Raw genomic sequence first — 26,969 nt, 5'->3', positions numbered from 1 at the left:
ATTCCTGAATGTTTCTTTGCAGTAAACAAACTCCCAGCTTGTTGAAGCTAAGGACCTTGGTAGTACAGGGATTCTGGCAGAGGCAAAATTTTAGGTTCGGGCAAAGCAGGACAAGGTAAAACAAAGCAGGACAAGGTCTAGATTCTGGTAGATGATCAAGAGATTGAGGACCAGCATAACAGTAGTTTATCATTTTTGAACTGGGTGAAATGTATAAAGAGACCTTCAAAAACATAAATTCAGTCTATCCGAAAGCTACTTAAAGACAGCCTCAAAGTAGAATCATATCACCCAATCTCACTGATAAACCAAGACTACAAAATATTAACATCAATCTTGGCCAACTGCCTAAAATGCTTCCTGCACAAACTAATTGCCCCAGACCAGACTGGCTTTGTTCCCAATCGCAATATAACAGATCTCGTTAGGAAACTACTGAATTTGAACACAGCTAAACAACCAAATCCACACTGACGATCATGTCCCTTAAAGCCTTTGACTGCATGGAATGGAAATGCCTAACAGAAGTACCGTGGTACCTCGGGTTACAGACGCTTCAGGTTACAGATGCTTCAGGTTACAGACTCAGCTACCCCAGAAATAGTACCTTGGGTTAAGAATTTTACTTCAGGATGAGAACAGAAATCGCGCAGTGGTGGCGCGGTGGCAGCGGTAGGCCGCATTATCTAAAATGGTACCTCAGGTTAAGAACATTTTCAGGTTAAGAACGGACCTCCAGAACGAATTAGGTTCTTAACCCGAGGTACCGTACCACTGTATTAACCAACAAGACACTGCAGGGACCTGTCGGGTGTCCATGAACCACTGGTACCAAGCCATAAGGAAACCACCCTACTAGAAAAGCTCACAAGCAAACTGAAAGTATAACAGGGACAAACAAAGGAGGACACTTTCACCCCTGTGTGGCTCCCCTTTATCACTTACACAACCCAACAAGACAATGACTGATCCCCACTGCCATCAACATATGAATCAATATGGCTAATGTAACCTGACAATGACACCCTCACAGAAACAAAACATTCTTCTACCAATCAGACACAACCAACCATACCTTGGGCTCTCTGACCTCACGCTCAGCCAACAAATAAGACACCAGACATGTGACCCTGACAAAAAAGCTCCACTCAAATATTCTCCCTCATCTCTCCCTTCCCTCTCCTAAAATTTCTCTCTCTACTTTCTCCCCCTCCCCCTCTCTTTCCGCCTCAACTTGACATCGTCTACAACAAAAATTGTTTCAAACTGACTGTAATTTGTTTGTATGATGGGTTCTACAATTTAAAAACAGAGACACTGAATATACTTTTGTTACTTATGAAAAATCAATAAAAGCATATTTTTAAAAAATATAAATTCAGTAAATAAAGTACAATTGAAGTTTAACAATCAATAAAAAAGCAGAACTTAGCTAAGAAAATTCAAAACAGAACCATTTATGTTTTAATGGGCAACATGATTGCTTTAATTCTGTCTGCACTTCTAGATGATACCATAAAAGAAAACAAGACTTGAAGATAAGTTGCTTTAGAAGCGCATAAGGATAAGCTAGGAACAATTAAGCCCAAACCCATGTGATTAATATTTTATATTAATATTAACCAGGTAATTAATATTTTGCAGCAAAAAAAAGTTGAAAAAGAAATTGCAAACTTGTAACCATTACTTAATCATTTGTGAACCTTTAATATGATGTCCAACTAATTAATGGTTAACACTCAATCCCTTTTATCGCCTCATCCCTCAAGTCAGAGTTAAAGCTATTGTGCTAAAAATTAGAAATTGCTTAGAAATTAGAAATGCTTAATATTGAATTCTTTTGCTTTTGGTCAGTTTACTTGTCTTATCCTTACAGCAGCTTAACTTTGCATCCCCCCTTTATTTTCGCCATTGAATTATGATTTTGTTGATGCATTACAAATTTCAGTTATTATTGGGAATAGTAATCAGAGCAACAGATGGGCATCAAGAAAGATACACAACAATAATAATTTACTCTTTGTATTTCAGTATTTCATTCTGATATGTTCCATCCTTGATTGAGGACCTGCTGTTGCTAGGCAACTCATACGAAATGGTCCCTTGTTTAGATTGCTTTGGTTCCAAACAAAACAAGGCAAAGCATTGAAAGGGAAACAGAGGCACAACATCTGGATTAGGAATAACAGCCAGGACTCTTAGGCCCAGCACAATGTTCTCCAATGTTGCATCTCAAATGAAAACTGCCTACCACCTAACATCTTCAAGATACTGAATCATGCTAATGTTAGAATGGTGTGCCTATGCATCCATGATTGGTGGTTTCAAGTATATGCACCTAAAAAGAGAGGAAAGATTAATTTCCCCCACTTGTATACTGCCTAAAAGGGTCATTTCAAGGTGGTACATAATTTCATAGACATATGCATTAAAACAATACAATCATAATACACTAAGTGAAGTGCAGCTGATTACTCAAATAGTTGGAGGGTTAGCTTTCTATGGGCACAAATCATATAAAAAAATGCATGGTGTGGTTTGCATGGTGTGGAGGTACTGTAAATTACAAGGTATTTCCAAAAGGTTTTCTGGCAGTGCAGTGAGCTGGTTTGCACAACACACTAGGACATGTCCTTTTAGGGGGTGAAACTTAATTTTTGCAAATTTATTCAGTGAGGGGTCTTAAAAATAGGTTTTTGGGTGTGAGGAATTCAAATCTGCCATTTTTGTGATTAGACAAAATTTAGCTTGATAAGTCTATGTTTGATGAAGAAGCACATAAACTGCTTTTGGAAAACCAAAGAATTTCAATTTTGCCTTTTGAAAATGTCAGGTAATTGGTCCATATCGCATATAAATTATAAAGGGTTTAAACAATAATTCACCTGAACTGAGTAATCTTAGGGTAACCATCCTGATTCAGGTAGTAGCAGCTCTCAATTTGTCTTTATTTTTTCCTCTATATTTTGATGGAAGTTGGCTAACCGAACGTTTCTACAAAATATTACATGGTTTCAAGGGATTGGTATGCAATGGAGCACACATCCATTTGGCCCTGATTCTACAGGATGACTGCACACAGAATCCATTCTCCCTTTTTCAATCTCTTGGGGAATTATAAACATCTGAGGGATGTAGGATTCATTCTGATCATAGTCATTTCCTAACAGCAGGAAAAGCGGGTGGGGAGTTGTTAAAATTAAAGGTTTGAGTCATAAGAATATTGTAAAGTAAGCAAAAATTGCAATACTCTGAAATCATGGTGGCTGCAGTTTGTTGGTTTATTCCTCCTGTGCCAGCGGTCATTTTCTGTTTTTGGTTTTAAGACTATATTTTTCTGGATGATTAGTCTGTGCCTTTTTGTATTCTTGCAAGTTAGTGCAGCAACAGTTCTCTTGCATGCAGGGACACACGTGTGTGTGTGTGTACTTACCAGATTGCACTAATTGATTAATTAAGTGATGACAGCTACATCACACATATACTTACAGCTATGGTGTCCTTTTGCAAGAATCCTTCTTAGTAGCAAGCCCACAATTTGTGATATCTTTCCTACTTGATTTATTGCCAAATTCCAGCCTGAGTTTTCTACTAATACCCCTTATTAAACCTAAGAAATCTTCATGGCTCCTCCCAATTTTACAGTGCAGCTGTCCAGCAAAACAGAAAAAAATGAAAACATACATGCACAAGAGGAAGGTGTTTATAAAAATGCATATACAGTGGTGCCCTGCAAGACGAATGCCTCGCAAAATGAAAAACACGCAAGACAAAAGGGTTTTTTGGTTTTTGCGTCGCTTTGCTAGACGAATTACCCTATGGGCTTGCTTCGCAAGACGAAACGTCTTGCGAGTTCTTTCCCTTTTTCTTAAAGCCGCTAAGCCACTAAGCCGTTAATAGGCGCTAAGCCGTTAATAGCCGCTAAGCCGCTAATAGCCGTGCTTTGGAAGACGAAAAAACTGCAAGACGAAGAGACTCCGGGAACGGATTAATTTCGTCTTGCGAGGCACCACTGTATTGGTGAAATTAACTTATACAAAATTATTATATGTGGGCGGAATTGCTTTGCAAAATGTGACCACTGAGCAAAAGTGCATACAAAAATGTATACACAAATGAGCTACAATGATGATGAAGTTTCATGGGAACTTTATAAAAAAATATGGAAATACAGAGACACCGAGAAACCAAAATGGATACATTTGCCCAACTCTACTTGTAACAGGGTGTAATAATATAAAAATAAGAATCCATGAAAATCTCTCTCTCTCTCTCTCTCTCTCTCTCTCTCTCTCTCTCTCTCTCTCTCTCTCTCACACACACACACACACACACACACACTACAATCACCAGCAGTCCTTTGTCCACTGGCTGATGGATGAAGCCAGGTTGACTTTCTCCTTTCCACCATCTTTAAAACTGGCTGTCATTCCATATGAGGCTGAGACTCCAAAACCACAATTCTAGTAAATGAATGTTGCCAGTGGAGTTTTACTCCCAGTCTCTCACACCTACTCCTTTAACTGTAGGTATTTATATTAAGATCGTGGTTATTCTGAAGCGTATTCCAGCTCCACATATGTTCCTATTCAATACTGCATGAATACCAGGAAATCTTGGTTATGCAATCATAGGTCTCCAACAGAAGATTAGCAGATGTAGGAAGAAAGAATAGAGTTTCTGCTTCTTGAAATAGAGGTGGAATTTGACCATATGCTTTCAGTCACAAGGAAAACAAATACTGTGTGCTGAAATGAATTTCTTGCCAGGAGCAACATATTGGAATGTGTCTGGCTCCTTTTGCCAAAGGAAGTCATCTGATTCAGAAACTGTGGCTTCAGATTTGGGTATAACATATGTTCCATGTGCGATAGCGCTATTTCCTAGTGAGAAAATAGCAGCAGCCTTTTCTATTGGTGGGGGTGCCTTTGAGATATTTCCTGAAGGGAATATGTAGATTTGTCAATGTGTTTGTGTAGTGCCACTTACTACACATTATTTTATTTTAATTGTATTCCATTCTCAGCCCAATATAATGTGCTGCTTCCCCCCACCCCCTTATACATTACTGAAATTGCAAGATACTCACTACCCTGGGCATATTGTTCAGCAACCAACTGGTGCTTGGACATCATGGGTATATGTAGATGATAGTATCTGTGTGACTGGCACCGAATAACAAAAGGGGTTCATGCATTTTCCCTACGTATTTTCTGTATTTTCTTTTCTGTATTAAAAAAAGGATGTAGGAAATAGTACTGAGTTAAATCACAGGCAGAGCAGGAGTGCCATGTCTTCATAATATTAAGCTGCCTTGTACTGACCAGGTGGAATAAAACATGTCTCTCCTACATCGGTCTCTACAGCCATAGCAGGCACTGTTACCAGTGGCGTAGCGTGGGTTGTCAGCACCCGGGGCAAGGCAAGTAATTTGTGCCCCCTAACCCGTGGATTTGTGCCCCCTAACCCTAACCCCCAGTTGTTGCACCCAGTGCGGCCGGCCCCCCTGCACCCCCCACACTACGCCACTGACTGTTACCTTCCAACAGCTTGACTTCACCCCCAAAGGCATACTACTTCATTGTCTCCCGAGGCAGACGGATGCCAGAGATACTGACTGGCCTTAGGCTGGTGCCACATCTAACCTGGCATTGTCTACTCAACCGGCACCAGCTCTCCAGGGTCTAGGACAGAATCTTTGCCATCACCTGCTACCTGATCCCACCTGGGGTTGCCAGGGATTAAGCCTGTGTGCAATGCATGTTCTGTACCACTGAGCTACAGATCCTTGGTAAAGCTCTCTAGAGCAGGCATCCCCAAACTCGGCCCTCCAACTGTTTTGGGACTACAACTTCCATCATCCCAAGCTAACAGGACCAGTGGTCAGGGATGGTGGGAATTGTAGTCCCAAAACATCTGGAGGGCTGAGTTTGGGGATGCCTGCTCTAGAGTCTCCGGCAGGGGTCTTTCCCCTTCTCTCCCACTGAGCCATGGTCCCTTCTTGCTCTTTAAAGTGAACCGAACCTGTACCCTGAGATCATCATCTGCGGCCCTTCTTCCTGCACCCCCTCCACAAGAAGTCCAGAGGATGGCAACACAAGAACTGGCCTTTTTTGCAGTGGCTCCCTCTCTGTGGAGTGCTCTCCCCAGAGATGTTCATCTGGCACCTTCATTATACACCTTTAGGTCCCAGGCAAAAACCTTCCCCTTCAACCAGGCTTTGGGCTGATTAACATATGATGCGTTTTAATTGTGTTGTGGGGTGCGGATTATTGGTTTGTTTTTATTATGTGTTTTGTGGGGGGGGGGGTTCTTTTGTTTTCATGTTGTGAACTGCCCTGAGATTTATGGATGAAGGGCATTATACAATTATATATAGACAGAGAGAGAGAGAGAGAGTGTGCCTGTACTTCTGAGCTGAGCTGTTTGTATGAACATCACCACAGCTTCCCAGAATGCCTTAGTCCATTATAAAGAGAGAATAATTACTTCCTGGCTGCATAATGTTGTTGGATGTTGTTGTGCTTTCCCATTACTACTTTCACTAATACAAAATGGATAGAAATTGAAATAATAAATAACTCTTTCTTGGAAATGTATTATTTGCCTTAGGAGTGTGTGAGCAGGCCTGGTGTTAGGGGTCAGCATGGTTGGGCACCTGCCCGTGGTCTGGAGTTGATCCTGCTAAGCCTGTAGCATGCCACACAGGGGCTGTGATGGTGGCAGGATGGCAGAGGCACCACCACCAAGCAGGGAGTGTTGGGCAGGCGCTCAGTGGTAGCACCATGCAGCGGATCTGCTAAAGCCTTGCGCCAACGGTACATCAGTAATGTTTGCTCTTCTGAATAAATCTTACAACCTAACATGAATTGCCACTCTTGATGCAACCACGGCCTCTATATTTCAGAATGGTGCTTAAACAAAAGAAGGCCTGAGGCTGAGCTATAATTACACCCAGCCATAGCAATGATCCTAACTTCTCCCTTTCCAGGCGATCTGGTGTCTCGAGCAATGCATCACCTGCAGCCGCTCAGTGCGAAGCAACATAGCAACAGCACCCCCATGCACCACAAGCAGGGGTCGCTCTACTGGGAACCGGAGGCCTTGTACACGCTCTGTTATTTTATGCACTGCCCACAGATGGAATGGGAGAACCCGAACGTGGAACCCTCCAAAGTAACGCTACAGACGGAAAGGTAATGATCTCCTTTACCAACAGATCCACAGTTTTCTTATTAGTTCCCGAACGCAGGCTAGGCACTGTAGATTTCTCCATTAAGTCTATTTTGGTTATGATTGCTTTTTCTTCCTGGAATAAATTTCGCCTGCCATTAAGTGCTCTGTGGCTGACCCAGAATATATCAAAAATGACACCCAGTGGCTACATACTGCAGATTGGTTCCAGATGTCTATTTTGGAGAGATCTCTTTCACCCCCCAAACTTTGTTCTCTTTTTGTCTCTTGGCTGTGCCTGTGATTTTGGAAAGGAAAATTAGAGGTTCTGTTTGTAGCTTAACAGGTTTGGTTTTAAATGTGTTTTTTTACAAATTTAATGGGCTTCAGCAACTGTAATTTGGGACTCAGGGACTGAGTAGAATATACGCAGTATGAGAAGAACAAGTTGTGGAGTCTATTACATTGCTAGTAATGCCTGTTGACATTCAGAGGTGACTTTGAAACATGTTCATCATTTAAGCCCTAGTTTTCTGGTTTTAGCCAGACTTAGAAGGCCAAAGAAGAGCCAGGATAAGAGTTGCATGCGTACAATGTGTGTATGTGTGAAATAAAATGTCCTAACTTGAAAAATTTGTTTGAAATAAGGGGAAATCTTTTGGGAGATGTTAAAGATCCGCATGCCAGAGGACTCTGGTATAACCTGGGTTGACCAAAAGTCAATAATGCTTCGGTTGCCTTCCAGTAGCCCATGAATAGATTTTGGACCAGTAACAGCTGTTTGCAGTAAAGCATCTTGTGGGATCTGTGGCTGAGTGTATCTCAAGAAGTCAGTGTATTTTGTTATGGGAGAGCTGCATAACCTGTCACCCATGAAGCCCAACTGAGTCCACCAACAAGGCTGGCTCCATATATGAGGGGCCTCTCAGCTACATGTCATTTACTCCAGTTCAGCTCTCCCACTTCTTTGCAGACTTGCCCTAGAATGGGCTTGCTTTTAGTACAGTGGGTGACAGCAGCAGAAATATGCAGCAGCAACCTGCCATCTCGATTTTTCCCACAATACCTCTACATCAGATGTTGCAGAACTACAGTTCCCATAATTCCCACTTATTGGCCATGGTTGGTGTTCATGTGAGTCCAATAACATCTGAAGGTCCACAGATTCATCATCCCTGCCCTACATAGCATAACTTTGGGGCATTGTAGGAATGTCAGAATGCTTCCCACTTCCTTGCTGCTCTCACACAGTACATTTGAGGCAAGTAACACAGTTAAGCAGGAGGGACGACCTGAAACACTACTGGACCCTCAATAGCTGCTCAACTATGCTGGGTACTGGTTTGGGAGAAGGGTTATAGTTCAGTGGTGAAGCATCTGCTTTGCTTAAAAAGGGGCCCAGTTTCAGTCCCAGGTAAGCTGGAAGAAAACCCTGCCTGAAACTCTGGAGAGCTACTGCCAATCATTGTTGAATATACTGAACTAGATGGGCCCATTTTCATTTTTTTTAAAAAATAATATTTATTACTTTTAAACCTTACAAAAAAGAGAAAAAGACAAGAAAAAAGAAAAAGAAAAAATAAACAATACAATACAATATATAAACAATACACAACATTAACACATTAAACAAACAAAAAAAACCAACACACATCATACCATCTCAATACCCTCTCTTTCATTCCCTTGTTTCATCGACCTCCTCTCACCACCCTTTCTGTATTCCATTTCTATTAATTATTTCAGCAAATCCTTTCCATCTTTCTCCATTTTCTATCATATGGTTATCTTAACATAGTTTAACCTTATTTTCCATTAATACTATAGTACTTATTTATACTTAATTCATTATAACATTTCTACTAAAGCCATATAATTCCATTCCTTCATTTTTCTAACACTCATTAATATTACATTATTTCTATATATAAACTTTAAACTTTTTCCAATATTCTTCCACCGTCTCTTCTCCCTGGTCTCAGATTCTGCCGTCAATTCCATGTAGTCCGTCAACCTGGTGATCTTCTGTCTGAGGCTCTTAACTCTTTTCCAAGTCCCTTCTGCGTGTCTTCTTCATAGTTGGGCCCATTTTCAGTCCCGGGTAAGCTGGGAGAGAGCCCTGCCTGAAACCCTGGAGAGCCACTGCCAATCATTGTTGAATATTCTGAACTAGATGGGCCAGTGGTCTGACAGGCAGCTTCCTGCTCTACTTCCTAGTGGTTCAGTTAAGCTTCTGTTTTTGCTGCAGGCTTTCATACATGGCTGAAGGGCTGCATTTGGTTTGGTGAGTGACAATTGTGCAATCCTGGGTTATGGGTTAGGTCAGTTTGACATGTTTCACCTGAGTTCTCTGTTCAAGTGCTCTCAAATTGATAAAATAAGAAAAGAAAAGGAGTTTTGATACATTTAAGTATACTGCTAATATGATCTACTATTTATTCAGTAGTTATTAATTTATATGCTGTACAATGATAGGGATGGGCAGGCATCAAGCTTGAGGGATCTATTCCTCAGGACCCCCAAAGTCCACCTGTTGCAGCCAAGTGCAAAACGGTGGCTTAGAAAGGGAAGGCAGATTTAGAAATAAAGATCAAGGTGCCTCTGAGTATATATTAGGACAGGAATTAGTTTTCAGTACCAAAACTGAACTCACTGGTTTTTTTGTACAAACACTCTTTCCTTGTGTCCCTACCCTCCCACCAAGTTTCCATTTCAACAACCTAATCTGGGTGGGTGGGGTGGTAGTGGAAGTTGTTGATAATACTAAACAATTGGGAATTAAGAAATCCTTGGTGATCTCCTGAAAATCACCTAGAGATCCCAAGCTACTTTTTTCCTGCCTTTGCCATACAGAATGTGGAAGTCGCACAGCCACTGCTAAAAGGACTTAAAATCTACTTTGGACAAACAAAATTACCGTATTTTTTGCTCTATAAGACTCACTTTTTCCCTCCCAAAGCATAAGGGGAAATGTGTGTGCGTCTTATGGAGCAAATGCAGGCTGCGCAGCTATCGCTGAAGCCAGAACAGCAAGAGGGATTGCTGCTTTCACTGCACAGTAATCCCTCTTACTGTTCTGGCTTCTGAGATTCAGAATATATTTTTTCTTGTTTTCCTCCTCCAAAAACTAGGTGCGTCTTGTGGTCTGGTGCGTCTTATAGAGCGAAAAATACAGTAGATGAAAGAAGTAGAGTTGCCAGGTTGCCACCCGGAGCTGCTCTCCTTCACATGTCATCCTTTGTTTGGTCCCTTCAAAGGCCTTCCTCCCTCGTCTGTAGTAGCAAGCAGAAAAAAAATACAGCTTTTTAACATGGCAGATAGGGCAGGAGTGGGGCAGACGATGCCCCAGCTGGATCCCACCCCCTCCTTGCCCTCTTCAAGATTTATGAAGCATTTCTTGGTTGCAAACTGGCACCTTTACAAAGAAGGGAACAGAACTTAGGATATATATAGCCAGGTGCATAGAACAATGTGACAAGCAGGCAAGAAGGATTAATGGTGATTCACACAAGGTCATGTTTAGTTGTATATATTATATTTTCCCATCCCTGCTTTCAATAATGAATCTTAGTTTGTCTATTCTCATTCCTTTGCACTGATGCACATTTCAAATACTGTAGCATGAAAATAATAATAAGAAATAAAAATAATAAAAGGTAATAAAATGCAAGCTAGTTTTGACATTTGTCAACAACTGCCCCATCCCCTAATTTAGTTACGCTGCTGCACTTATTAAATTGTTAGTATTCTTGAAGCAGTTGGACTGTATTGAAATCAGACAAAGGTCTGTTCCTTTTTAAGCCCTATTTGACAAATTTTCTTTCCCTGGAAAACCACTTTAGGAACTGTGGTAATGTGGTAAAGGCCAGAGTAAGCTTTCTGTACTGTTGCCAGGACCTTGTGGTTGGCTTTGGAAGGAACAAAGATACCTTCTGCTGCCTAATCAGATGTGCTGTGGTGTTTAGCAACAGAAATCTCAAGCGCAAAGGATATTATAGAGGCCCAGATCTTTCCACGGACTGAGTTATGTAATCTGCTTTTTCTGTTCCAGTTTTCATGCTGCCTCACAAAAGCAATTGGTTAATGTGGCTTTCAAAAGTTTTCTTTTGTATTTAATTTCCACCAAAGGGATACTGGTGGTATTCCCTATTGTAAGTCATCCTTTTTAGTGTGTGATTTATTGGAAGCATTTCCCCTTGTGAATCTCCCTCTCCCTCTCTCTGATGCTTGAAAGAAAAATGAAATTATTCTTAGTCACATTTGTTTCTAAGCATTTTGCTTTATCTTATCTGACTTCCAGGTGTTTTTCTCTATTCTTATTAACTTTGCTCTCATATTTGCATTTTGTTTTGTTTATAATGGAAAGAGTTAGATTGTTTCTCATTCCCTGGCTGTTTTATCCTGGCTTTCAAAATTTGACCCTCTGTAATTCAAAGTGAGATGTCCTTGGATGTTGTCACTGTAAGTGGCTTCCCTGCTTTATAAACACACACTGCTTTATAAACAGACACACTTCTTCCCAGGGCCGGCCCACCCATGAGGCAAAGTAAGATGACAGCTTCAGCCGTCAGAATCGACAGGAGCGACGGACCTCAATGTACAGTAGATCTTTATTCGCTGCTTGTTCCTGATACAGATCTTCATTCACTTCTTCCCTGACAGGGAGGGGGCGCCATTTTGTGGTTCACCTTAGGTACCAAAATGTCTTGTGCCAACCCTCCACCCTCAGACAGAATCTTAAAAATAAGAGCACAGTTGTGCAGATTATTTAAATGGTGGAACATGAATAGCAAAAATCTATTGCAGGGACGGCTAATCCATCTGTCACATGCACCCCTCATATTGTTTGTGCTCCCCAAGTTCTCCCAAATTTGTCATTAAAAAAAAAAGTTTTGACAGGGCCTCTGCTGTGACGGCAACAATTTATCACCCCAATTTTATCCATTTAAAACAAAAAAATAAACAAACATATTTCCCCCTGACTTTTGTGCCCCCTCAATGCCCTCCAAGATGTGTCAGCCTTAGGAGGAAGGAGGGAAGGAGAAGAGGAAGGAGAGGAAGATTAACTATTTTGCTGAGCACTTCAACAGGTTCCCTCCTTTAAGTAATGCCAAAAGGTTTTGTGGCTTCCCAAATGTGTCCTTAAAAATAAAGCCACACCCATTTTTACTCTTTGGCCATACCAGAGAGAATGTCACTGGTGAGGCGCTATAGCATTGTATTTTTCAATATCCATACAAGTTGATAAGGATCTGGGAGTGTTTTCCTCGAAATAATCTACACCCTCTCAGCCTTTCAAGTCTGCTATTGGTTTTGTTCCTCTCCATTCTGCGTGTGCTTGTCAATATGATATACACCCCCCCCAAAAAAAATTACAGTCACATTTCAGGGGGTGAGGGTAGTGTCTTCTCAGTCTTGCTGCTCCGCCCTTTTGAGCAAACGGTATCACTCCTGGGGTGAGGAAAGTGAGTGCGGCATCACTCCTGTTCTCTACTGCTTCCGCATTGTGGTGGTCCCTACTGACATAGTTTATTTCTGAGCATTATGTCCTATGGGTTTTCTGGATGTTAAACAAGATGTATAAGTCAGCCCTCCTTCTTTGGGCCTACCTACATTTATCTTTAAATGCCTACTGTTGCTTTACACCTGAAGCCACTTTTTATAGTCCCAACAGGATCGGCAGGACTAAATCAAATTCAGTGTCATGCTTCCTCCTTCTTAAGTGTGCTAACTCAGTAGAGGTGCTACATTGATTGCTGGGGGTTCCTTGCAAGAGCTGGTTGGCGCATTGTCTCTGTTTGCTAATTTGTGTGGGCTCCCTTTCCTTGATAGCACCTCACCTGCCAACTATATTGGCACAACCCTTAACATTTCCCTCAAACTTGCTGTACAGTATTTCTTTTCCTATTATTCTGACTGAAAGTGTAGTTTTAACTGTCTTGGAATCCACATTAATTTTATTTGGCAGCATACTGGAATTCCTCTCTGATGTTTGGGCTCCTTTTGGGTTCATACTATGGCCTTAAGGTGAAAATTTCATTATACCATTTCTGCTGCCCCCCCTTTTCTTTTTCCCTTGAAGCCTTAAATGATTTGAAAGAGTCTGTCAACCATCCCCATTCCCTACCCTGCCTTTTAATTTCCAGTCTGAGTTGTGTGTGTTTGTCTCATATTGTTGAATGTTATAGCAGGTGTAGCCTCATTTTGCATATGTGTTTTCCAGCCAATGTATAGTGGGACCTGTTAAGAAGTAAAATGGAGTTGGGGCGGTGGGAATGAAGACACATTAAATTAACGATAAACCACCAGAGGGCTTTGTGTATGGCCTATTTTTTGTTTTAAAACTCTGGGAATATATCACTAATATTGCTGGCTCCTATCAGGAGTGTTTTCCTGACTAGGTGTCATAGCACATGTCTGCAGTAGTTATAACTATTGTTGTACATAGGAAATTTCCATAAGCACAAATGCTTATAAAACAAAACAATTATTTCTTTATTAAATTGATATGGCCCCTTTTGTGTAAAGACCACAGGGTGGCTTACAACACAGAACACAAATTTCAGTAGGTGGCATAATATCTGTACAACAGAAAAATCAAAGCAGTTCTATAAATACTACTATAATAATAAGGAAACATAATAAGATACATGTTCTCATAATAGCAACGGCATAAAATAGGAGAGGAGCAGTGGGGTGTCTAAGTTACAAAAACAGTGCACAGCAACAAAATCTTCTGTCTATCCATGTTGTTGTTGTTGCTTAGTCGTGTCCGACTCTTCGTGACCCCATGGACCAGAGCACGCCTGTCTTCCACTGCCTCCCGCAGTTTGGTCAAACTCATGCTGTTAGCTTCAAGAACAGTATACAACCATCTTGTCCTCTGTCGTCCCCTTCTCCTTGTGCCCTCCATCTTTCCCAACATCAGGGTCTTTTCCAGGGAGTCTTCTCTTCTCATGAGGTGGCCAAAATATTGGAGCCTCAGCTTCATGATCTGTCTTTCCAGTGAGCACTCAGGGCTGATTTCCTTAAGAATGGAGAGGTTTGATCTTCTTGCAGACCATGGGACTCTCAAGAGTCTCCTCCAGCACCATAATTCAAACACATCAATTCTGCGGCGATCAGCCTTATTTATGGTCCAGCTCTCACTTCCATACATCACTACTGGGAAAACCATAGCTTTTACTATACGGACCCTGTCTATCCATAGGTAGCTCTTATTTCTGACCCCCACGGAAAATGGACAGGACCCCCCCCCCAGCTCTCATCTGGGAGCTTTCCTCTCCTCTCCCAGTCTGTTATCCTCGACTTCACTTCCTGCCTTTTCACCATCTATCTGCCACTTTCACATATACCAGAAGTTGAGAATCTTTTTTTTCCTACTGAGGCCGGAATCCCTCAGGGGCAATTTGCTGGAAATTTATCATATGCTAATATGTTTATGTGCAAATCTAGAAATAATTCCTACAATTCAAATAGGAAAACAATGCATCTTACCACGGTGGGAAAGGCTTGTGATCTGGTGCATTGTGTACCTTCTCAGTTTCCAGGCCAAGTGCTAGCTTTCCATGGACCACTTAAAGGCCCCTGCTTCCCCTCCTTAGGGTTCATTATCTTTAAAGCAGGCCTGCCGCAGACAGGCCTTCAAACAGAGGAGTGTCTTCTGCAAAATAGGGTATATGGCCACCTTTTTTTTATTTCCCCTTTCAGTCAGGTTAAAAAAAAAGAGCTGTGTGAGACTGTAAATCTTTTTTTCTGAGAAATTTTTATTTTTCCCCAGTTGGCAAACATTTCCCACAGCCTTTCAGCTCTTCCTTTTTGGTAGCTTTAATGCCTTGCTTGTTGAGTAAGGGAAGTGCATGAATGTTATAAATCTTGAAGTTTATAAGTATAAACAAAAAAACCACACACCTGATTAATTCTTACAGGCTCAGACTTGCTGAACAAATTACAGGTATAGCCCCAGATGCAATACCCCACCCCCACAGCATATTAGACATTGGGGTCACATTTTTCATCTTTCTTTAGTACTCTATTTTTCAACTCCCCCCCCCCCCACCTTTAACGTTACAGGTTCATTATTTGCTTGAGAAGGCATAAAATAAGAAAGAGGTTTCAAGTCTCTTAACGATGTCAGGAAACAGAGAATGGAACACACTGTATATCACACTGAATGGCTATGTGGGATATGCCCAATTGGGTTGTTTTTTTGCTCTGAAATTTGAGCTACAAGGTGTAGAGAAACTCCAGATCCTAGGACTTGCCACCTTTTGTGCTCTATTGAGCAGGTTTTGGTTTGGGTTTATTTTTACAAAATCGTGTATCTGGGAAAAGAGGTACAAGTTTGTGTTTTATTTACTTTAATTATATTGTGCTTTTGTGAACACATGCACCCATGAGTTCTCAAGGCAGCTGAGAATAAGACTCAAATGACACATGACCACAGTGGCTCTGCCCCTTTCATGCATACTGCTCCATTTTGCATGGTTTTACTTGTTTTGTAATTGTTAATGGTTTTATCTGTTTTATAGCTGTATAGTATATTACTGTAACCCACACTGGGACCTTATGGTGAAGAATGGGTAAGAAATCTAAACAAACAAAATACAGCATGAGCATGAAGGATATAATTCAGAGGACATTAAAGTCAGGTAAAACTTGCAGCTTTTGAAATATGTCATTTTCAACACATCTAAAATTTGTGGTAGGGACTTTTAGCAACCCTTAGCATCAAATTTCTGAATTTTTATATGGTCACCTAGAAGAGAAAATCTTGATGTGTTCCTCTCTCTGGCCATTGCCCTCCTTCCATTTTCAGTGGCTTTTTAGTAGTGACTATGTACCATTAGGGGTGGATTTTGGAGCCTGGGAGAGAAAAGGAAAATGGAGGGACCTCTTAGGTGCCACCATCATTGAGATATCGCTTTGCCACTTGCATGATCGGTATTAGTCCTGCACTCACTGATGCTTTGGTGTTCACAGCCAGGGGCAGACTGCCTTTCAGATTTGCAATGGATGAACATCTCTCCTTTCCTATTTTGGATGCATCCTAAAAACCAGAAATACACTCACAGATATTTTAGAAGCTTAGCATTTTGTTTACAGTACTTACATTTTTAATGTTTATATTGTTTAGCTTTTTAAGAGATTATATATGGTTATTTTATACAGAGCTCCTAATTAATACGTAAAGTGCTTTAAAAATATATTTTTTAATGCAATCATTTAGAGCAACTAAACTTTTCTGGTTGTAAGTTCAGTTGTGTAGTGAAGAGAAACCAATTAATGCATGCTGCTAATGCAGTGTCGGATTACAGTGTTATCCCACAGAAAGCGATCTCTAGCTTATTTTTATCCTACTGCCTTTCAAATTACCGCACCGCTTTAATTTTGCCTTCCTTATTTTCTTCACAAGATTACACAAACATTTAAAGAAATCCCTGTTGGTGCTCCATGTTGATTCTACACACATATGTACCCAATCAAGACATTTCACATATAATTCAGTCCTGCACAATCTGTGACTCACACAACCTATGTGTCAGACCACAACCCACCAGCCATGGATTCATAGTTTGACAACCAGTAAGCCAACAGCTTGGTGGGGCTGTGCTACTTCCCTGACCTCCCTCTGACTGAGTCTCAATTGTATTCCCCAGCTGATCTGCTGCAAAGAGGACGCTCCTCTGCTGCGCTTGCTGGTATCTTTCTGGCCCCAGGGGAATATCTTTCCATTTGCCTGGGTCTAACAGTATATCAACGTATCTCATTTAAATTAGTTGATTTTATTGATTCCGCTTATTCTTCTCTGCTGTGCTGTGCTGCTCCCTGTGGTTTAGTGGTTTTTTGTTGTTGTAAGGGCAGAGGGAGCATAGCATAGTGCCAGAGCAAATCCTCTGCTTGCAGAACATCCCAAGTCCAGGTCCTGGTATCTCCAGTTAAAACGAGCTTAGGTAACAGCTGATGTGAAAGAACTATGCCCTAGACCCTAGAGAGCTGCTATCAGTCAGGATAGACAGCAGGAATGGAGGAGAAATATGGTCAAATTTCACATCTTCAAGGTAGTCCTGATTCAGAGACAGCAGAGCAAAATCACATAATTTTATTTCTTAAAAGACCCTGATGTTGGGAAAGATGGAGGGCACAAGGAGAAAGGGATGACAGAGGACGAAATGGTTGGACAGTGTTCTCGAAGCTACTAGCATGAGTTTGACCAAACTGCGGGAACAGTGGAAGACAATCGTGCCTGGTGTTCTCTGGTCCATGGGGTCACGAAGAGTCGGACACGACTAAACAACAACAATTTCTTAATGGTTGAGCATCAGTCATGTTGCATGGGCAGAGCATAGCTTTGTTGCTGACCCTTTAAAAAAAGAAGAAATAAAAAGGCTCAATGCTGTGTGCTCCAGCACATAAGAAGGGAAATGCAAAACCTGCAGAGAGAGGATTTTCCTGAGAGCTAACACTGATCTTCCGAAGCCAAAGCCTGGAGAAGCTGTTTGACAGTTTTATCTCAGCAGCAAGTCCAGCAGAAGTCTTGAGGCAAAGTCTGAAAGGAGGTTGCAGTGGATGAAACAATTGTATTTCTTCACATTGTGCCTATTAAATTTTCATTTTGCCCAAAATGAATGGTTGCCATATTTGAGGCTTTTTAATCTAGAAAAAGAAATGGCCAGCATATCTATCCTAACCATGGCCACAACTGCACTATGCATTTTAAACAGTATCGTATCACTTTAAACAGTCATGGCTTCTCCCAAAGAATACTGGGGACTGCAGTTTCTTCAGGATGTTGGGAGTTGTTTGAACACCTCATTCCCCTCACAGAGAGGTTTAACCCTCTTCCTAGACGCAGGGCATTGAAATCCATGCTATTGGAGCTTCAGGGTGTGTGTGTTGCCATCTGAGGGATCAGCTTCTGGCCTTGTCTCTGTAGACACTGACTCCTCAGTATCCTGCTCTACCTCAGCAGAGGATGCCTCCTCCAGTTTGAAATCCAAGTAAACGTGGATCTTGACAGGGAGGAATGCTCCATCTCCCTAAGGACTGGATCCTGCTCTGGACCTTCATGTGTTCCCTTTAGGTGTCTTGTGCCCTCAAGGAAGTCTTACCCCAGAATTTGAGATGGCCACAATACTACAATATGGTACAGGCATGGAGAAATCAGTTACGCTGCTCATTATTAGTGATGTCATGGAGCAGATATGCTTTCCAAAAGACTCCTGTGAAACTTGCGTAGACTTTGGTCTTTCGCCTGGGGAAAAAAATCCATTGTCAACACTGGATGTTGCACTGAGATATCCTGTGTTCTTACCTGTGAATAAGTCCCAACTGACATGCATAGGATTGCACTGAAAGCTTTATTTATTTATCATTGTTGCTTCAGTTGGAATAAAATGTCAATATCTTGAAATCTATATATCTTCCTTTTTGTGCCTAGAGAGTCTACGCTTTCTACCTTTACTTCTCTCTTCATGATCTTTTCATGATGAGAGTGCTCACCTTCCTGCAAGGCACTGGGCATGCTACAATGTTAGAATTACAGTAAGAGACCCCATTACATTCCTGGATCTTCCTGCTCAAAATCAGTGGTTGTCATCCTGAAAAACATTCTCTTGATAGCAGCCTGAAAAGAAACATACTGGTTTTTCATGAAAACTGTAACAGGGTCATCCTTCTTGGTCATTTAAATGTATTTTTAATATTGGGCAGACTTAAGTTCAATCATATTCTGGACCAGGTTTGGCATTACACTAGTTTTGAAATTAAAATTTCATAATGTCATTTTTAAAGCTTCTGTTGCCTTTTATTCAAGAAGGGGGAGTGAATGGTCTTCCCTCTCACTCTGTTTTGATCTGGGGTTGGGCAGATAGAGCTTTGGTAAAAAGGTACTTTATAGTGATTTTAAAGAAATCTGGTGGCCGTTTTCATGGTGATTGTGGGTCTGAAGGTTTTAATAAGACTCAGGTTGACACAGAAGCATGCAAATCTCTCCCATACTGTTCTGTTTGGGTTAGAAAGGTTTTTACTGTTTCACTTGTTTTTATAATTGTAAACTGTTTAACTTCCTTTTTTTTTAGAACTGTTTGATTATATTATTGTAACAACGTTGAAGGGCAGGTAAGAAATATTCTATGCAGCACACAATATACTGCAATGGGAGGAAAAATAGCTTCTTTGTCTTGTTCTTCCTAGGCCGTTCATTGTGCTGCCACCTCTGATGGAATGGATCAGAGTAGCTCTGGCTCACGCAGGGCACCGTCGCAGTTTCTCCCTGGACAGTGATGATGTACGGCAAGCGGCCAGGCTGTTGCTACCAGGAGTTGACTGTGAACCTCGGCAGTTAAAGTAAGTCTGTGCAAAAAAACAACAACCCCAAAAAACCCCAACCTCAATGTGATTCGTTAAAGAGATTGCTGTGGTTTAACAAGCCGAGCAAGGGTTCAGTTACATACTCTATCTGCTGATTTGCAAGTCGCTTTCTAATCTCCCCTGCCCCCTTTTTTAAAAAGCCCTGTATCTCCTTCACATGGACGTTGAGCCAGTTTTGGAATCTGCAAGGCTTATGTGCCTTCATGTTTAAATAGCTAGATCAAGCCCCCTAAGCCTTTTCTTTTGAATTCTGTTTGTATTTCCCCTTCTTTGCCATCAGATGCTGTTTCCGTAATGAGAGAGTGAAGTGCTCACCTAATTAGCTCGGTCTTGCTGTGTTCCTTTGCAAAATTCAGAGGTGTTATCTAAAAGGCATCTTCCCCTTCTTTGCAGCAGCCATGGTTTAAATAGCATATTTTTCACTGAGAAGTACTTCCAGCTCCTGCTGTAAGATTTCTGTTTTTCATGCTGAATTTCTGTTTCTGGAAAAGAGGTTGCTAAGAGGTTGCATTGCATATTTTTAAAATAGAAAAAGTATGCAGCGGTATTGCAGCTAGTGGTTTCCAAATGCCGCTGTCAATATGTAAGTTATGCATACATTTTATATTTTTAAAGAGCTTGTTGCCATTGTGCTCATGTATGTGAAGGTACAAAAGTGTTGGGTTTTGATGTATCCTTCATTGTGGGAGATTTTATTTAGATTCGCTTTTTATATGGAATGACTTATGCTTCGGCATTATGAGCCTGTAAAGGCAGAAATTCGTCATCTAGTTGCTTAGTAGCTTCAGAGGAGAATGAAGCTGACAGTCCTTGGGCTATTCTTCAGAGACCAGTAGATTCAAACCCATGTGTGCATATTATTATTATTATTATTATTATTATTATTATTATTATTATTATTATTAATTTTCAGCAGCTTGGCAGTGAGTTATAAAAGACTCCCTTCTTATCTGTGGAAAGGATTATATGTATATCCCTTGAGACAGCAGCCGCTGTGTTGGCAGGGTCTGATGTTACTTGCTGCAATGCAAAAATAAGTCTATGCATCTCAGATTGTTTAGAACCATGAGAGACTGTGCATGGTAGTAGCTTATGGGAAAATGACATCACTGATTAATTTATCAGAAGCCCCTTATTAACGAGCCAGATTAATGAGTTGCCCCTTTTTTGTATGTTAAATCTCCAAGGAAGAGAATAGACATGTTTCTGTATGCCTTCCTCTTATTTTTGTAACTTTGCCCTGGTGTTTGTGTTGTTGTTGTTTAGTCGTGTCCGACTCTTCGTGACCACATGGATCAGAGCACACCAGGCAATCCTGTCTTCCACAGGAGTGTGATTGTGTTATGGACAGGTTTTTGCTACCCTGGTACAGTGGTACCTCGGGTTAAGTACTTAATTTGTTCCGGAGGTCCGTACTTAACCTGAAATTGTTCTTAACCTGAAGCACCACTTTAGCTAATGGGGCCTCCTGCTGCTGCTGCTGTGCCACCGGAGCACGATTTCTGTTCTTATCCTGAAGCAAAGTTCTTAACCTGAAGCACTATTTCTGGGTTAGCAGAATCTGTAACCTGAAGCGTATGTAACCCAAGGTACCACTGTATTTCACTGAGCATAATAACATACCTCTGTTTGATCAAACTGAAGGCTTATCTAGTCCAGCCTCAGGGCCAGCCCTATCATTAGGCATAGACTGAGGTGGCTGCCTCAGGTAACAGAAGGGAAGCAGGGCGTGGTGCAAGGTGTTGGGAAGGGGCCTGCCTCTGCCCCCTAAACTAGACTGCTGCCCTCAGGAGGATGCCAGTGTTAAAATAAGAATGGACTTGCAGTTCTGTCAGCTTATTTTATGTGAAATGGGGGTGGCATGTTGTCCTTCGCCTCAGGCATTGCAGTGTCTTGGGCCAGTCCTGAATCCAGCATCCTGTTTATCACACTGGCCTTCCGGATGCCTCTTGTAAACCTACAAAACAGGGTATGAATGCAAGAGCACTCTCCCACTGTTGTTCCCCAGCAATTGATATTGAGACTTGCTGCTTCTGAATAAGTGCTTAGGGCTAAACAAATATCCCCCCCCCCCCATATTAAGGATCGCTCAGCATTTTCTCCACTTTTGCTTCAAATGTGAATTTGAGTGAATTGGATCTTGCCTTCTCTTCCCAGAGCAGCTGTATCACACCCACTGGTGTAGTTGGGTAGTAGGATGAACTTGCAAAAAAATGGTAGCACCCCCAATAATGTGTAAAGTAAATTGTAGCTCCAGTAGTAGCTTGCAGCGGAAGAAAAGAACAAAGATTTATTAGCGCTAAGAGCCAGTGACACAGCATTATCATTATCACATAAAGACATGATAAATTTGTGTATATATATATATATATATATATTGCCACAACATAGCCAAGAGGCCAGATTTCTGTTATCAGAGAGCAAATACTTGAGGAATAGGGGCAAAAGCAATTTAAGAAGTAATAAGACCAAGTGTGTTTCAGGCCATCGCTAGAAGCATCAAAGCAAAAAATATTACAGAGATCAACTATGAAAAATGACTCTCTCTCTCTCTCTCTCTCTATATATATATATACATGTGCACATGTGTACAAATACACACTTAGGGTAAATATATATTCATGTGTGTAGGCATATACACATATCTTATGTAGTATTAAACAGTATTTAACAGAATTTTCCCTTACAAGTAGGTTTGGGCAAGACAATAAGGCTGTGGTATAAGGGACAACAAGAACCCATAGAAATTTTTCTAGAAGTGCAGGATGCAAGTTAGTCCTGTCTGTCTGCTCAAGAGAAACATATATGCAATGGAAACTTTCTGGGTGCAGGTCTGCACTTTAAAGCTCCAAGTCCAACTGGTTTGTTGTTTTTTTGCCTCAAAGGTCTGTCTAGCCCAGCAACCTCTTTCTCACAGTGGCCCACCGGATGCAAAGAGGGTCCTGGATTATAACTCATTGGCAGAACACATGTTTGTATAAAGAAAGTTCTGTCCCTGGCATCTCCAGCTACAAAAATCAGATGATAAGTGATGGGAAAGAACTTGTCAGAGCTGTTTCCCCTCCTTAAGAAGACCTCCTTGGACCATGAAATGCTAAATAACTATTGCCCAATGGTGAATGTTCCTTTTGTGGGCAAGGTGTTGTATGTAGTATTGGTGGCCTGGCTTCAGGCATGCTTGGAGGAAACTGATTACAGTGGTACCTTGGGTTACAGACACTTCAGGTTACAGACTCCTCTAACCCAGAAATAGCACCTTAGGTTAAGAACTTTGCTTCAGGTTGAGAACAGAAATCACTTGGTGGTGGTACCTCAGATTAAGAACAGTTTCAGGTTAAGAACGGACCTCCAGAACGAATTAAGTTCTAGGATCTGTAATAGGATCCATTTCAGTCTGGCTTCAGACCTGGTCATGGCACTGAAACTGCCTTGGTCATCCTGGTTGATGAGATTTGTCGTGAGAGAGATGGGGTGGGAGTGTGACTCTGCTCGTTCTTCTCAATCACTCAGATGGCTTTTGATACTGTTAAGCACAGTATCAGATCCTGGAGCATCTCAGGGAGGTGGAGGTTTTGGGCACTGTGTTTCAGTGATTCCGCTCCTGCCTCCACGGCCTCAGAAGAAAGTTCAGTTGGGGCTTTCTCCCACGATTGCAGCCTTAATGTATCATTATTGTTTTGGTATTGCCAAAGAGGAGGAAGGTGCTTGTGGTATTTTCAAAATAACACGGCCACTACTGGGCACTATGCACCTTGACTTTGGGGCAGTAGGGGAATTTGCTGCTTTACCTCCTGCTAGTGCTGCTTCCAGCTTAAAAGATGCTAGAAAGAGTAGGGAAGCAGGAGGTCTTTTGAGAGCCAGATAATAATACAAAATGAGTTACCCATCTAATGAGATACAGCACCCTTTTCATATGCCTCTCTCCTTGAGTGTCCTTGTCCTCATCCCAAATTTTGAATAATCCTCTAATTCCAGCTATGACTGCTGCAATAATTAGGTATGGAAACACTAACCCAGCATGTGGCTGCAAACAAACTCCTTGACAAACATACAGCAGTCCCTAGGTACGGATGATTCCAGAGGATAAAGAGGATTTGAATACTTACAAGGTCATATTCAGGTTTCCTGATGGGAATCTCATCCTCTTTTGCTAACCTTGCTAACACCAGTAATGAGGAATTATTGAAGTGTTGTCTCTTCTCCCCCCTAGTTCACTTCAACTCTTAATGCTATGGGAGATACAACTTCAAATATTACAAAATGTATGATTTCCTCTCTTATTATGTACATGTCATGTTTAAGGTAAAGGTACCCCTGACCATTAGGTCCAGTCGTAACCGACTCTGGGGTTGCGGCGCTCATCTCGCTTTATTGGCCGAGGGAGCCGGCGTACAGCTTCCGGGTCATGTGGCCAGCATGACTAAGCCGCTTCTGGCGAACCAGAGCAGCGCATGGAAATGCCGTTTACTTTCCTGCCAGAGCGGTTCCTATTTATCTACTTGCACTTTGACGTGCTTTTGAACTGCTAGGTTGGCAGGAGCTGGGACAGAGCAACGGGAGCTCACGCCATTGCGGGGATTTGAACCGCCGACCTTCTGATCAGCAAGTCCTAGACTCTGTGGTTTAACCCACAGCGCCACCCGCGTCCCTACATGTCATGTTTACTCAAGGCCAAACTGGATGAGACATGAATGGGACTCATGAATTGGATTGGCACTGGAAGAGAGGTAGTTAGTTCACCAACCTCATGCCATTTCTCTGACCTAGTTTGCTCCCCCAAAACTAACTGCCCTAGTGGGGAAAACGTACAAGTACCTTCATATTTCCTCCAGAAAAAGAAATGGTAACTTTGAGGAAGAATCAAGGGAAATGATGCAGGAAAAATACAAAACTCCCAGCTATCCCAGCATCCAGCTTTGATCCAATTTACCCCCTCCTATGGTTGAGCAGTCAGGTCTGTGTCAAAGAGACCCTCCGCTTCCTTTTCAAATTTTCAGCCATTTCCAGGTCTGCTCTAAAGCTGCTGCAGAGATTGGATCTCTCACTCACTCACTAAAGTTGCATCCTTCTGGCTCTTCTGATGTACTGTGTACCTTGAGGCTGAGCAACATGACTGTAGACCAACTGCAAGCTTTGCATATGCAAAGAGCCTCCTGGAACTTGGCATACACCTCAGATTTCCTGCTGATTGCCTCCTACTCCCAAATAAGAAGGGAGGTGTTGGTTTAAATCACCGATTTCCTGTTTGGGATTTAAAGATCAGAGAGGAGGAATATAGGAAGCCACCTTGTATTAGGTCAGACCATTGGTTCATCTAGCTAAGTATGGCTTGAGCTGTCTGGCAGCAGCTCCCCAGGATTTCAGACAGGGAACATTTGCAGACATACCTGGAATTGATCCTGGGACTTAACTTGCATGCAAAGCAGTTGAGCTAAGCTGCCCTACTGAAAATAAAGCAAATAGATGCGAATTCGTAGCATTTTTAGTTAAACATACTTACTCAGACGTAGGTCCTGTTGATTTCAGTGCGGCTTATTCCTGGGTGTGTAGATACAGGACTGCAGCCTAAATGTATGATTTAAACTACTCGGCCAGTGCTGTTATTGGGAATCCTGCTCCCTGCCTGTTTCCCCCCCTCTCTTGTTTTTAGAACCTACTCCTGATTCTCTTCAAAAGTCAGTTTGCATTTCACAAATGGCTCTCTTTAAAATGAAATTCTACACACCAGACAAAACTTTTGTCTGATTGCAATCTCTTTTCCTGTCTCCATACGTGGGACCCAAGTGTTGATCTTTCGGCAAGGATCTTTCTCCCTGCCCATCCTTGCCTTCCACTGTTGCCCAGCACTCTGCCCCTTCCATTAGTAAAAACAAAAATCTTCTCTACGTCTTTTTCATCAGGCAGGAGAGGAGGCTACTGGGGTAAATGAAATGCAAACACTGTGAGGCAGCTTACCTTCATGTTGAGTACCTTCAGTTGCCATTTAGCAAGGATAGGAGAACTTGGGGCTCTCCAGATGGTTGCTAGGTTTTTCTAGCGACTGGTGCATCACCTGCCATGGCTTGGTGGGCAGAATCTGCCCTGTTGGTAGTGGGCTCACCACTGCTCCCTTTGACCATTGCCAGCTGTGCTTCTGCAGAGGGGATGCTTTCAAGTTTGTCCTGTTACCTCTGGGTTGCAAAGATAGCAGGCAAAGCAGTTTGAGGCTAAGATGCAAGTGCTTTGCGTAAGACCACCCCATGAGTTCATATGTCTGAATAGTGCTCTAGTCTGAATGAAATACAGTGGTACCTCAGGTTACAGACGCTTCAGGTTACAGACTCCGCTAACCCAGAAATAGTAGCTCGGGTTAAGTACTTTGCTTCAGGATGAGAACAGAAATCGTGCTCCGGCGGCACGGTGGCAGCGGGAGGCCCCATTAGCTAAAGTGGTACCTCAGGTTAAGAACAGTTTCAGGTTAATAACGGACCTCCAGAACGAATTAAGTTCTTAATCTGAGGTACCACTGTACTGTATCTTTCTACTGTTTTTGGATTTTTCTTAATCAAAGAAGATAAATATTCAGCTGTTGATATTGTTGAGAATTAAGTGCTCCTATCTTTTTGCATACAAGTGCCATTGTTGTTTGATCAAAGGAAATCTGTTTGATTGCTTTTGCGCTGGAATTTAAATCACAAACAAGAAGGAAGAATACATATACTGTAAAACAACAGGGCATAAATAGCTAATCACAATCCCAGGAGAGGTAGCTGTGTTAGCCTGCTGCAGCAAAAACAACAGTCTTAGCTTCTTAAAGTCTTAGTCTTGTAGCTTCTTAAAGACTAACAAATGTTGCTCCAATAAATTTTTTAGTCTTCAAGCTGCTGCAAAGGCCTTTATTGTTTAATTATAAATTACTTTCCTAAGTTGAAATGAATTGAGATTCTGCTGTTATCCATGCAACCTGAACAACTTAAGAGGGTGCTGGCATGGGAGCACGTGTTGATAGAAAAACTGTCTTTTTCCAAGTAATTTCTTTCACATGAGAAGCTGTGATGGGTGGCTACGTGCTTTTTCAACCTTTTCCTGGAGCTTGCTCCTTTCCAAAACCTGGAGCTGAACTCTGACAACATGGACAGATTCCCACTACATCCGTTAGGGTTTAAGGATCTCTCCTCTATAGTGCACCACAATGAATCACAGGATAGCTGCCCTCATGCACATTGCTGGGATTTCCCTGACTAACATGTGTTCAGTCAACTAATGGTGGCTGGGAAGGGGGATCCTTTTAGTTTGAACAGTGTGCAGATTTCCAGCAGTTACCTGAGCAATGCACATTTGATTGTTCTGCCAGATGTGCAGGGTGGTCACTAGGGTTGAGATACATTAGGCACCCACTATCTGTACTTTCCGGGGGTGGGGGGAATGGAATACATTTTTCTTTT

The 26,969-nt window shown here is 41.8% G+C and overlaps 1 protein-coding gene across 5 annotated transcripts in view; it reads left to right on the top strand.

The window, feature by feature from the left end:
• The window catches only part of ABTB3 (ankyrin repeat and BTB domain containing 3), a 213,370-nt gene that overhangs the window by 144,593 nt on the left and 41,808 nt on the right, over positions 1–26,969 (top strand). For all 5 annotated transcript variants that reach the window (XM_081928197.1, XM_081928198.1, XM_081928195.1 and 2 more), the window contains exons 3-4: positions 6,992–7,196; positions 19,369–19,521. In XM_081928197.1, the coding sequence (XP_081784323.1) occupies positions 6,992–7,196; positions 19,369–19,521 (358 nt within the window). The remainder of the gene's footprint in view (positions 1–6,991; positions 7,197–19,368; positions 19,522–26,969) is intronic.

This window comes from Podarcis melisellensis (assembly GCF_964234715.1).
Source record: "Podarcis melisellensis genome assembly, chromosome: 10".
NCBI classification, from domain to species: Eukaryota; Metazoa; Chordata; class Lepidosauria; order Squamata; family Lacertidae; genus Podarcis; species Podarcis melisellensis.
This window is presented reverse-complemented; position numbering and strand designations above follow the sequence as displayed.